The sequence below is a fragment of the Lemur catta genome, chromosome 3, assembly GCF_020740605.2.
Source record: "Lemur catta isolate mLemCat1 chromosome 3, mLemCat1.pri, whole genome shotgun sequence".
NCBI lineage: Eukaryota > Metazoa > Chordata > Mammalia > Primates > Lemuridae > Lemur > Lemur catta.
This window is the reverse complement of record NC_059130.1, coordinates 69,098,178-69,111,728: the sequence shown is the minus strand read 5'-3', so window position 1 is coordinate 69,111,728 and position 13,551 is coordinate 69,098,178. Positions and strand designations below refer to the sequence as shown.

Genomic DNA, 13,551 nt, shown 5'->3' with positions numbered 1-13,551 from the left:
ATGGCATTTTTCACCCTGTATAATATATACTACTATGTAAAAATTGGTAAAAAGAATTAAGATAATCCTAAATAGAAAAATGAGATAATTAAAAAGTGGCAGAAAATATTACTCAATGAAAGAAAATAAAAGAGACTTTCAATACAGAATTGATAAAAACTCATACCAAATAAAAGTAATCTGTTCAAGCAACATGAGTACAATTTTGGCTGCTTTTAAAATAATTATTTTGTTAAAATGAGTATAATTGGCTGTGATTTAAATTAAAGAAATATAGAAAAATGAAATGCCATTTTTACTGTAATTCTTCTAATTATAGTATCTTTAGATAAGTAAGATACCCTTCACTTCCCATGGCTTTTATTTTTAACATCAGAAACTTCAAAATAAACTTGGGAAACAACTAATAGAATTTTATATAAAATGTGTGATTCTACAATATTTAGACTGACAAAGGGGATGACAGATTTTATTAAATTTCATGGATTCAGATAGCTTACTCTACCACAAAGATATTCCCATGAATAAGCCTTAATTATTACATAGCAATACATTTCCAGTCCTCAGGAGGCACAATGGTGAAATAGAAAGGGCAATACTAGACTTTGAAACAAGAAACAGATCCAGAACATAGTGCCAGCTCTGGCATTTTTGGATTATGTGACCTTGGATAAATTAGCTATATAAACTCACCTTCCTCATCGGTAAAACAGAAATAATAAATTAAATGTTACAAAGTGACATTATCTAGCACTGGAATGGCAAACACATTTTAATTTTCATGATCCATTAGATGTTGATGTGTAAACATTCACTTCAGAGAGAAGTCAGTTAGGGCTCAGCATGACTTATGAGTGATATTTTTCAAGGGTTCAGATGTCCCTTGCCTGGAAGAGGATAGGTATCTCAAAATTCCATACTTTCTACTTCTTTTTCTTTGTCCTTCTCACTTTTCCTGTTCCCATATATGTAATAAAAATTGTGGACAGAAGTTGATTCAATATAAAATACCAGCATAGAGTTCAAGTGAATTAAATATTTTGAATGTATGTTCTTTTTCTCTGCTCCCTACTCATACCCCTGTACCAAGATCAAAAATTATTTTTAAAACATTTCTACACACAATAAAAAAGAAAGGTAGAACATAGCAATGACACCAAAAACACATTTGGAAGCTGGAAACCAGGTGGATGAAAGGTAACTGATAACAAACACTAGAAATTTAACATTTAAGATTTGTTGTGGTATTTGAGACCAGCCTGAGCAAGAGTGAGACCCTGTCTCTACTAAAAACGGAAAAAAAAATAAATTAGCCGGGCATGGTGGTGCACGCCTGTAGTCCCAGCTACTTGGGAGGCTGAGGCAGGGGGATCACCTGAGCCCAAGAGTTTGAGGGTGCTGTGAGCTAGGCTGACACCACAGCACTCTAGCCTGGGTAATGGCATGAGACTGTCTCAAAAAAATAAAAAATAAAAAAAATAAGATTTGCTGTACAGAAGCAAAGAAGAAAGCTTATTCACAATGTGAACACTACAAAAGCTAGGAATTGGAAGCTGGTTGAAAAATTGTTTGAAAGGCATAATTAGACCAACTGATCCTCTGAGCAACTACACATACTCAGGAGACTCTTCCACCCTTTTGCCATGGCAGGAAACTAAAGTCTCACCCTCCTCAAATGTTAAACCAGAGAGGTTCTAAATTCAGGGACTTCAGGCACAGCTAAAGATAGAGGGTAAAGTACCTGACTAAAAATAGGCTAATGAAATTAAAGTTTTCATATCAAATTTTGCTGAGAACAGTAGAAGTTTCTCATATATCACAGGTAGAACATCAGAGCAATCTTCTGTTGGAAAAACCTCATATTTCAGATCTCAGAAAAAAACATCTGGACCCCACCTATTGTCCTACATTAAAGATCACATGTCAAAAAAAATAGCCACATACATAAACACAGTTTTCAAATAATATTTCATAAACTTCTTAAATGGGACTAAATGCACAAAGATTATCAGAATTTTAGAGAAAAGCTCTAAGAAAAAAGTCATGTGGGAGAATAGGAGAATGCAGTGTGCAGAAGAGATACCCACAAAAAATTAAACAAATTCGTATAGTATTAATATCCTTAGAAGTATAGAGAAGATATTGTATCTATGAACCAAGGATACCATTGTGTGTGTATGTGTGTGTAAAGGGAATAATGGGAAAAATTTGGATTTTATAAATTTTATTACAAAATTGAAAAATATCAGAATTAGAAGATAAAATGTTTCCCCCATAGAAAAATCAAATAAACAACTAGATAATGACTAAAGGAGCTCTGGAAATGAATCAAAAATTAACAGCAAGTAAGTGAATGTCCAACTAAGAAAAAGCCATACTCAAAACAGAGAAACATTTTCTGGTGATTTTATTTGCCATGGTCTACCCATCTTCTCAGTGTGGTGCAGTGTGGTTGTGCAGGAAAACAGCCTGTTTCGTGGCAAGAAAGACACTGTCTTGAAGCAAAACCTCCCTCCCTGATGATTGATGATGTTGACTCCTGCATACTAGGGTGTTCTGCAGCAAGGTCATTAAACAATGCCTGCAGCATAAATAACCCCTCACAAAGATACTTATCTAATCTCCCCAGTGGTCATGAGTTTCAGAAAAAAAGTCTGAGGGATGACCAGCTGCACATGTCTTTACCTTAAAAGCCTGCTATAAAAAGGATTCTTTCTGGAGGGTGGGTTCAGGGATATATAGTCTTGTAGCCACCTGAGACATTATTTGTGTGTAAGTCCCTATTAAATATTTCTTTCTGAGAAATTGGATTTGTCAGCCACTTTCTTTGGCCCCTCAGCTCCCTCAGCCTTTGGGGGTAGCTGTGCATATACCTGCTCACTACAGGAAAGGTTGGGAAGAAGTAATCCATTCAAGTTTCCCTCTGTAAGTATGGGAGGATGGAAGAAGCAGAGTAGAAATTGTTTAGAACATTCTAGTAAGTCTGTGGAAACACATTCTATATTTATGAATTAGAAAATTTAATATTGTTAAGATACTATTCAAAGTGATCTACAAACTCTACGTAATTTCCATTAAAATTTCAATTACTTCAAAACTATGATAGTCAGAAGGGTATGTGACATAACAACAGATATATAGATCAATAGAATAGAATAGAATACCCAGGTATAAACTCTTGCATATATGGTCAAATGATTTTCAACAAGACTTTCAAGACCATTCAATGGGGAAAGGACAGTGTTTTCAGCAACAGATGTTCAAAAAGCTGGATATCCATACACATACAAAAAAATCTGAAGTTGTATTCTTACTCTATATTATATACAAAAAATTAACCCCAAATGGATCAAAGACCTAAATGTAAGAGCTAAAACTAAAGGCTTAATGACATCGAATTTGTCAATACTTTATTGAATATGACACAAAAAAGTACAGATAACAAAAGAAAAAAATAAGTAAGTTGGACTATATAAAAATTAAAAACTTTTTTGTATCAAATGACACCATAAACAGAGTGAAAAGGAAACCCATAGAATGGGAGAAAATATTTGAAAATCATATATCTGATAAGGGACTGATATCCAGAATATATAAAGAAAGCATACTATTCAACAACAAAAATACAAACAATCCAATTAGGAAATTGGCAAAGGACTTGAATAGACATTTCTCCAAATAATATACCCAAATAGCCAAGTAAGTAAATGAAAAGATGAAGATGCCCAACACTATCAATCATTAGGGAAGTGCAAATTAAAACTACAATGAAATACCACCTCACACCCAGTAGGATGGCTATAATTTAAACAAACAAACAGGAAATATCAAGTGTTGACCAGAATGTGGAGTAATTGGAACCCTTGTGCAATGTTGGTGGAAATGTAAAATAGCACATCTGCTTTGGAAAATAGTATGGCTGTTCCTCAAAAAATTAAAAGTAGAATTGCCATATGATCTGGAAATTCTACCTCTAGGTATACTCCAAACAATTGAAAGTTTGGTCTCAACTGTACACCCACATTATTAGCATCATTGCTCACAATCGCTAAAGTGTGGAAGCAACCCAAGTATTCACTGATGAATAAATGGATAAGAAAAATGTGTTATATATACACAATATCAGCCTTAAAAAGGAAGAAAATTCTGACACATGATACAGCATAGATGAACCTTGAAGACATTATGCTAAGTGAATTAAGTCAGTCACATAAGGACAAATATTGCATGATCCCACTTATATGAGATACCTCAAGTAATCAAAATAGAGAGACAAAAAGTAGAATGGTGGTTGCCAGGGCTGGGGTTAGGAAAGAATTGGGAGCTAGTGTTTAATGAGTACAGAGTTTTAGTTAGGGAAGATGAAAAAGTTCTGGAGATAGATGTTTGGGATGGTTGTACAATAACATGAATGGACTTATTACCACAGAGATGTGCAGTTAAAAATGGTTAAAATAGTAAATCTTATGTTCTGTATACTTGACACAAAAATAATATAAGAAAAATATACAGAATTGTGAGACATAAATTTTCAGATTGAAAAAGCACTGCAAATTGAATAAAGTGAAAATAAACCAATAAAACAAAAACTGAGACAAATCACTGTGAAGCTATAGAACACCTGGTAGAAAAAGAAACCTCTGAAGGAAATTTAATATTATTTTTTAGTTTAAATAAGTTTAAATAATTAATCTGATACTTGATATTTCCTGAAGGAGATAAAACGTTGGCATAGCCATATAGTAACAAAGCTATCAGTTCAATATGATTCTTGCTAACACCAATTTCTCCTAATTCCCAATTTCTACCCAAAATCAGGTTCATGATAACCATGAAACAACCTTCTAAATATGTATATTCAGAAAATATTGAATGACATATACATATTTTATCTAAAAGTCTCAACATATATTCCATGGACTCTTGCATTTATAGCTCAAAATCAATATGCCCAATTTCTAATTATATTATTTAGTCTTCATCAAAATATGTTTATTAAATACAATCAAAAATTCATATAACTAACCTTTTTGAATGAGATGTCTTGATTTTTTGGATTTTCTGCAAATATCTTTTGTTTTTAATTCATATAAAATAGGGAATACATGCTTTCTGTGTTCATTAAAATTTGTTAAATCAACAGGAGAATATATATTCTGTGAAGACAAAATAAAAGCAATGACAATGATAGTATCTCATGTATTTTAGTTTTCAAAGAGCTCTCACATGTATTATACATTTTCATGACTGATTTTCATTTATAAAACAACAAAAAACCTGTGAGACAAGAAGAGTTAAGGAAAAAAAGTGCTCCATTGTCATTGTGTATAATTTCGATAAATTGTCTTTCTATCAACAGTTAGTGATGTACCTTGGATAATACTGTAAGGAAGATTGAGGGAAAGGTTGTTCTGCCAGGAGTGTGCCACAGCAAAAGGAACAAGGGAGAAGGATAAGCAAGGAATAAAAAGAAGTAGGACAATGTTGCCCAGAGAGCCTGAAGGAAGATTCTGAGTAAGAAAGAGAGAAACAAAGTTATTTCACAGAACACTAAAAGGCAATAACAGAAGGAAAAAGGAGGGGCAGTGACATAGGAAGAAAAGGAGGGAGAAACGGGACCAGAATTATCAAAGATCTTAAAAGTACAAATGGATCAGATATGTGTGGGAGGAATAACAAGTAGAATATTGAAGATGAGCTTCATGGAGAATGGGAGCACTGTCAAATACAAACTGCATAATGTCCATAAACTGGTGGGGATGTTTTAATAATACAGTGTTATCTGTTTTTCCCCTCACAGTTCATCCAGACTGTTACAGAAGTATCACCAGGTCATCAGGGACCAGGCTCTTTCAAAATTCCTTTATCATCTTTGTCTTACTGCATCTGCATAAGTTCTATCCTAAAAGTTTTCTCATGAGTCAAGACAGGTACTAGAGCTCCAAACATAGTATCAGGAAGATGGAGGAAAGGGGAAATGACAAAAGGGCAAAAACCATGTGTCTTAAGGAGCTTTCCCAGAGGTTCTTCAAATAACTTCTGTTTGTATCCCATTGGCCATCCATAGCTACAAAGGGGAGGGAAGGGAATGTGGCCTTTTTCTAGGTATTTTGCTGCCTGGGATAAAATTGGGGGCCTATTACCAAGAAAGAAGAAAAGGATAGATATTGATAGGCAACTGATAGTCTCTGGCACAGGGAAAAACTCAGAACCTTAGAAGGGGGTGTATGTTTGTATATTGAAAAATTTTCCCAGGATATTATACTCTTCTTGGTGAGAAATGCTTATCTAAATTCTTAAGACTCACAAATATTTATCATCAGGTAGATCTTCTTTCTGAGATGCTTGCTTTTGTATATTTGCTTATGGAGCACTTAGTGCTTATCATCTGCCATATTTTAAACTCATTACAGATATTAACTCATTTAATAATCATAACCACCAAGCTGTGCTCTTTCACCCTGGAAAATCTCACAGACATCTCATACTCAAGAAAATTAAAGTCACATTTTTTCCTCTAAATCTATTAGTACTTATTCCTAGTTTTGGTGAATGTCACCACCTTCATCCAAGGAGAGGAAAGTCAGATAAACTCTCTGAGATATCGTAGCTGATGGAATTTGGAAATAGAGAATTCATCCTCACATTTCTCCTACTATTTTGACCTGCATACTTGTTTAAATAGCCTTTTTTCAATAATTCAGAAAAGACATTGGGATATGTGTCCTGGTCTCCTGTATTTACAATTTTTGGCCAAAATTCCTATACCACACAATACAGATGTACTTAATTAAATATCCTAAAATTTCTAACTTTTAAATTTTATATGTAATGTTTTCTAATTTACATATTGAAAACAACCTGTGTCTATGCAGTGACTCATAGTGCAAAGATTTTTTAATGCTCATTACAGGTAGTAGGTATAATCTGGTCCTAGAATGGATTTCAGTTTCTATTCTTTACTGAAAAATCCTTCACTCATTAACTCTTACACAAAACAATTTCCTTTCAGTCTTTACATGACAAAATCACTACATTTTCCTAGAAATACAAATAAGTAGGTACTTTTGAGCCCATATATTCTCTTTATATTAATATTTAGAAATTTTCCTTAAGGTTTCCAATAATAATTATAATTTAATTGCTCATAATATCAAAGTGTATTATCAAAATAAGACATAATTTTAAATAATGTCTCTATTTTCATTTAGAGCCAATTCTTTCTATTAAACAAGCATGACAAAATAATGTAGAATAGTATTTTTAATCAAATCTGTAACAATCAACTCCAAATGCTTCTGTAATTCCTTTTCAAGTTACATCATCATTCTTTTATCTTCCTACTAATAAGAATTGTGCTCTGTTTTGGTAACTTCTCTCTGTCTCTCTCTCTCTCCTAACGAAGTAATTTGTCACATGTTAAAAATCACTTCAAACTTCTTGTGAGCCATAGAAATGGGCCATTTCTTCTTCTATATATCACACTTTTATCCTACCTATGATAATCAATATATGCTCATTGATCCTGTTTTAACTAGTACTTATTCCTTTACATTCACCTGAATGAATAAGAAAACCAAAAATGTATGTCTATGTGTCAAACCTGAGATATCCAATTTCTAACACAAATAAAGTTAATTAAAAGAATCATGAAATTTAAAAGGTCAGAAATTAAGTAGTTAGTTCCTTTCACAAGTTTCTGTAGCTCTTCCATTTTTTTTCAATTATCTACCTGTAATTGTGCGTCACCTTTTAAAATAAATTTTTCCTTGGTTTTATAAAAGAATACATGACAAAAGGTACATAAGTGATGGTGGAACAAATCTATAGAACGATGACAAGAAAGGCTAAAGCTCTAAATGAACTGAGGCTTACACAAATTGTCAATGTAAAGAAAATGGGATTTTCTGTTATACATAATGGAAGAAGGAAAAGAAAGAATATATACACTTTTTGATTGATCGTCACAATCATGAAGAAGGAAAGCTTATCAAAAGACGGGATGATCTAATGAAGATCTTATTTCTGGTAACAGAAAGTATATTGTATTAACTATAATATTTTACACTTAACACTGGTCCATAATAAATGTAGAAAATATTTTAAGTATGTTTGATAGCATTTAGAAAAGGAAAAAATGATCAAGGAACAGTATAAGTCAACAACAAACTAATTACATTAGATATAATTTCATTTTTAATAGGGTCAAATTAATTCAACTTCAAATATCCTTGGTATGATAAACTTGCATTCAGGAATATGTTTCATAAAATCTTTCATTACTTATGAAGAGACACTATGATTAGATAGAAATGAGAAATGCTGAATGACCACATGGAAAAGAGTGAGGATTAATAAAATAATGCCAGCCTAAATGGAGATCTCTAATGTTATGATACATGGATCTGTTTTCAGCTCTCTTTTGGTCAAAATTTATATAAATGATTTGCGTCAAAATATAAGAGAAATGTCTATCAAATTCAATGGGTCAAATTAAAGAGATTAAGTTAGGTAGAAATAAATATTGTAGTTAAGAAAATATATTTAATGACTGGAATACATCATGTGATTTAGAAACATAAATGATAAAAAACTGAAATATTTTAGTTAAAAGTAACTTAATTAGGAGTCTGTTGCATCATATGACCCTAAGGTGTGTTAAGCATTTCAAATAGAATGAGGGAAATGAGTCTAACATTTGCTTCTGATCAGAAGCTTAGCTGAGGAACTATTTCAGATTAGGGAAACATATTTTCAGATGATTATAGATAACCTGGAACATGAAAAGGAAGCAGCCTACCTACTGAATTATTGTGAAAGTATTAAATAAGTCCTATATAAATAAGCCATGTTTAAGTCTAGTGTAGACAAAAGGCAATCAAGAGAGATTTAGGTTACTCATCTCCTCCAATATCCATCTTCTTCATTTTGAAAAATTATACCTTTTTTTTGTTCAATCCATAAAAACTTAGAATTTGATCTCTAACCCTTTTCCTGAAATCTTATATCTAAATCATCATCAAATCTTGGCAATTCTACCTCCAAAATACATTTCAAATATGTTCACTTCTCTCCACTTTCACTGTTACTTCTCTAGTCTAAAGCTACAGTCATCTGTTTCTGGTCAACCACAAATACTTCCTAATGGTTGCTACCTTCACACTGGCTTTCACAAGACACATTTATATTTGTCAAAATATAAATCTGATCTTTTTTTTAGCTTTAAGTCCTCTAATGGCTGTTCAAGATGCTAAGTCCTTACTGTGAACTAAAAAATCTCTTCAAAATATGGCACTTGAACACATAGCCAAACTCATCTCATGCTACTCTTGACTTGGTTTATTATGCTCCTGTCGCACTGGATTTCATTCACTCCCTTGAATACTTCACACAGAACAAACAGGCTATTTCATGCCACGGGTCCTTTTGCAAGCTCTTCCTTCTGCCTGGAACATTATCCTTCCCATATTTTACATGGTTATCTCCTTTTCCTTCAGATATTAACTTTAAATAATATACCCTCAGAAAAGCCTTCTGTGATAATTTTATGAAAAGTAATTTTCCTCCTATTATTCTCTATCTTAACACACTTCTTGTTTTATCTATTTCTCACAATTTTATTTGTTTATTAACTTGAATTACAATTTGTTTTTTTCTACAATATAGTCCACAAGGGCAAGAACTTTGCTTGTCTTGTTTATTCAGTGCTGAGAATGGTCTCTGGCACCCAACAGATACATAATAATTATTAGTTAAATGTTGAATGAATAGTACCAAAGAGAAGTACCAGAAGGGATGGGTTGAGGTTTAAAAACTTTGGTTCAATATAATATCAAATGAAGCTCCATTCCTTACAGAGATCCCAACAACCATAAATAATATTAAGAGAAATTTTTAAAAATACAAAGGATCAATGAAACAAAAAGTTGGTTCTTTGAAAAGATAAACCAATTTAGTAGACTAACCAAGCAAGAAAATATTAAAAGAAATACAATCAGAAATGAAAAAAGACATTAGAACTGATATCACAAAAATACAAAAGATCATCAGGGACTACTATAAGTATCTCTGTGCTCACATACTAGAAAAACTAGAGGAAATGGATAAATTCCTGAAAATATACAACCTGCCAAGATTGGACCAGGATGAAATAGAAATCATGAACAGACCAATAAGGAGTAGTAAGATTGAATAAGTAATAAAAAAATCTCAAAAAAAAAAAAAAAAAAAGAAAAGAAAAAAGCCCAGGCCTAGATAGCTTAACAGCCAAATTCTCCCAGACTTACAAATAATAGCTTGTACCAATCCTACAAAAATTGTTCTGAAAAATAAAGCAGGAGATGTCAGGCAGGGACCAAATCTGCAGGTAGCAGATACAGGCAAGGAGGGCAGTTCCTAGGGGCAGAGAAGCTGGAGGGTGGGGTGGGGAGGGACTATAGGAAAACACAGATAACAACTGTGCAAAGGAAACCACCTAGGAATTCTTAACATCTTTCTCTGCTAGTGGAGACTGACCTGTTATTTTCTTGAATGTATTCTTGTTTTGTATAGCTCCCTTCTTTTCTGCAATAAAAGCTGTTTGTGTGGAATTACTTCCTGTCTGTGGTTACTGTCACACTGGCCCTGCTTGTGAATTTTCCAACCAAGGAGCCAAAAAAAAACAGGAAAACAATTTGCCAAGAAGCCAGACCTGACAGAGGGACTCCTCTCTAACACAGTCTATGAAGCCAGTATCACCCTGATAATAAAGTCAGGCAAGACGGCAGCATGGAAAGAACACTACAGACCAATAGGCTTGATAAATATAGAAGTAAAAATTCTCAAAAAAATACTAGCAAACTGAATCCAATGACATATAAAAAAGATAATACTCCATGATCAAGTGGGTTTTATTCCAGGGATACAAGGATGGTCCAACATGTGCAAATCAATAAATGTAATCCACCACATGAACAGAATTAAAAACAAAAACATGATCATCTCAATAGATGTAGAAAAGGTATTTGATAAAATTTAGCATCCTTTCATGATAAAAAAAACCTCAACAAACTAGGCATAGTATACCCACAGCCAAGATCATATTGAATAGGGAAAAATTGAAAGCATTACTCCTAAGAATTGGCACAAGGCAAAGATGCCCACTTTCATCACTCCTATTCAATATAGTATTGGAAATCCTAGACAAAACAATCAGGCAAGAGAAAGAGCATCCAAATTGGAAAAGGGGAAGTCAAATTATCTCTGTTCACTAATGACATGATCTTATACCAATAATACTGTAAAGACTCTTCCAAAAAATGCTTAGATTTGATAAACAAATTCAGTAAGGTTTCAGGATACAAAATCAATGTAAAAAGTCAGTAGCATTTCTATACACCAATAATGAGCAAGCTGAAAACCAAAACAAGAAGTAAATCTTGTTAATAGTACCTACAAAAAAGTACCCAGGAGTACATCTAACCAAGGAAATGAAAGACCTCTACAACAAAAACTACAAAACACTGATGAAAGAAATTGTAGATAACACAAACAAATGGGCAAACATCCCATGTTTATGGATTGGAAAAATTAATATTGTTAAAATGACCGTACTGCCCAAAGAAATCTACAGATTCAATGTAATTCCTATCAAAAATGCCAACTTCATTTTTCAAAGTTAGAAAAAACAATCCTAAAGTTCATATGAAACTAAAAAAAAAAGTACAAACAGACAAAGCAATTCCAAGGAAAAAGAACAAAGCTGGAGGTAATTATGTAATTACATTAAATAAGTCTATGTAACCAAAAGAGCATGGTTCTGGTATAAAAGTAAACACATAGGTCAATGGAACAGAATATATAACCCAGAAATAAAGCCACACATCTACAGTCAACTGATCTTCAACAAAGTCAATAAAAACATACATTGGGGAAAGAACATCTTATTGAATAAATGATGTTTGGGAAATTGGGTAGCCATATGCAGAAGAATAAAACCAGACCCTATCACTATATGCAAAAATTAACTCAAGATGTATTAAAGACTAAATGAAACACCTGAAATTATAAAAATTGTGAAAAAAAAAAAACTAGGAAAAACTCTTCTGGACATTGGCCTAGGCAAAGAATTCATAACTAAGACCCAAAAGGCAAATGCAACAAAACCAAAAATATATAAATTGGACTTAATTAAGTTTAAAAGCTTCTGCACAGAAAAAGAAATAATTAACAGAGCAAGTAGGCATCCTACAGAATGGGGGAAAATATTCACAAAATGTGCATCCAGAAAAGGACTTATATATAGAATCTACAAGGATCTCAAGCAACTCAACAAGAAAAAACAAATTATTCATTTAAAAGTGGGCAAAGGACATGACCAGACATTTTTCAAAAGAAGACATACAAATAGCCACAAACCTATGAAAAAATGCTCAAAATCACTAATCATCAGAGAAATGCAAATTAGAACCACATTAGATGCCATCTTACTCCATTCAGAATGGCTACTATAAAAAGTCAAAAAATAACAAATATTGTCAAGGACTTAGAGAAAAGGGGATGCTTATACACTGTTGGTGGGAATGTAAATTAGTACAACCTTTCTGGAAAATAGTGTGGATATTTCTCAAAGAACTAAAAATAGAACAATCTTTTGATCCAGCAATCCCACTACTGGATATCTACCCAAAGCAAAAAAAAAAAAAAAAATCACTGTATCAAAAAGATACCCGCACTAATATGTTTATTGAAGCACTATTCACATTAGCAAAGATATATAATCAACCTAAGTGTCCATCAATAGATACACACACACACACACACACACACACACACACTGAAATACTATTCAGTCATTAAAAAGAATGAAATCATGTCTTTTTCAGCAACATGGATGGAATTGGAGGCCATGATCTTATGTGAAACAACTCAAAAACATAAAGTCATATACCTCATGTTCTCATTTGTAAGTGGGAACTAAATAATGTATATGCATGGACATATAGAATGGAATAATAGACATTAGAGGAGACTCAGAAGAGTGGGAGGCTGAGAGTGGGTTGAGGGGTGATAATTTACTTGATAGGTACAAGGTGTACTATGCAGGTGATGGCTACACTCAAAGCCCAGACTTCTCTGCTATGCAATATATCCATGTAACAAAACTGTGCTTGTACCCCCTCCTCTCTATTAAAAAAAAAAAACTGAAAAAAAAATTTTTTAAAAACTGAAAAAATAAAATAAAAGAATGCTTTCTTTAATTAATTAATTAAAAATAACCAAAGAAAATATCTCAAATCTTTATTTAGATGGGAACAATATGATTGACTAACAAAGGTACAAGCAAAATAAACAGAAGCATGAATGAAAAAAGAAACATAATTTCATACCTTGCATTTTATACAGGACTTTATCTCAATAACACTTTCAAGACTCCCTTCTTCTCCTCCTGAATTCTTTCATATTTCATTCCACAGCTTTTCACTTAGCAACTCTTCACAACTCTTCCATCCCCTTCTAAGTTCTTTATCATGTACATCAACTTAGACTCCTTGAATTTTCTAGGTTCTCTTC

The 13,551-nt window shown here is 32.8% G+C and overlaps 1 protein-coding gene across 1 annotated transcript in view; it reads right to left on the bottom strand.

Annotated features, from left to right (window-relative positions):
• Nucleotides 1–13,551, bottom strand: part of LRRIQ3 (leucine rich repeats and IQ motif containing 3) — a 128,837-nt gene that overhangs the window by 48,415 nt on the left and 66,871 nt on the right. The window contains exon 6 of the mRNA XM_045547745.1: nt 5,027–5,156. Within this exon, the coding sequence (XP_045403701.1) occupies nt 5,027–5,156 (130 nt within the window). The remainder of the gene's footprint in view (nt 1–5,026; nt 5,157–13,551) is intronic.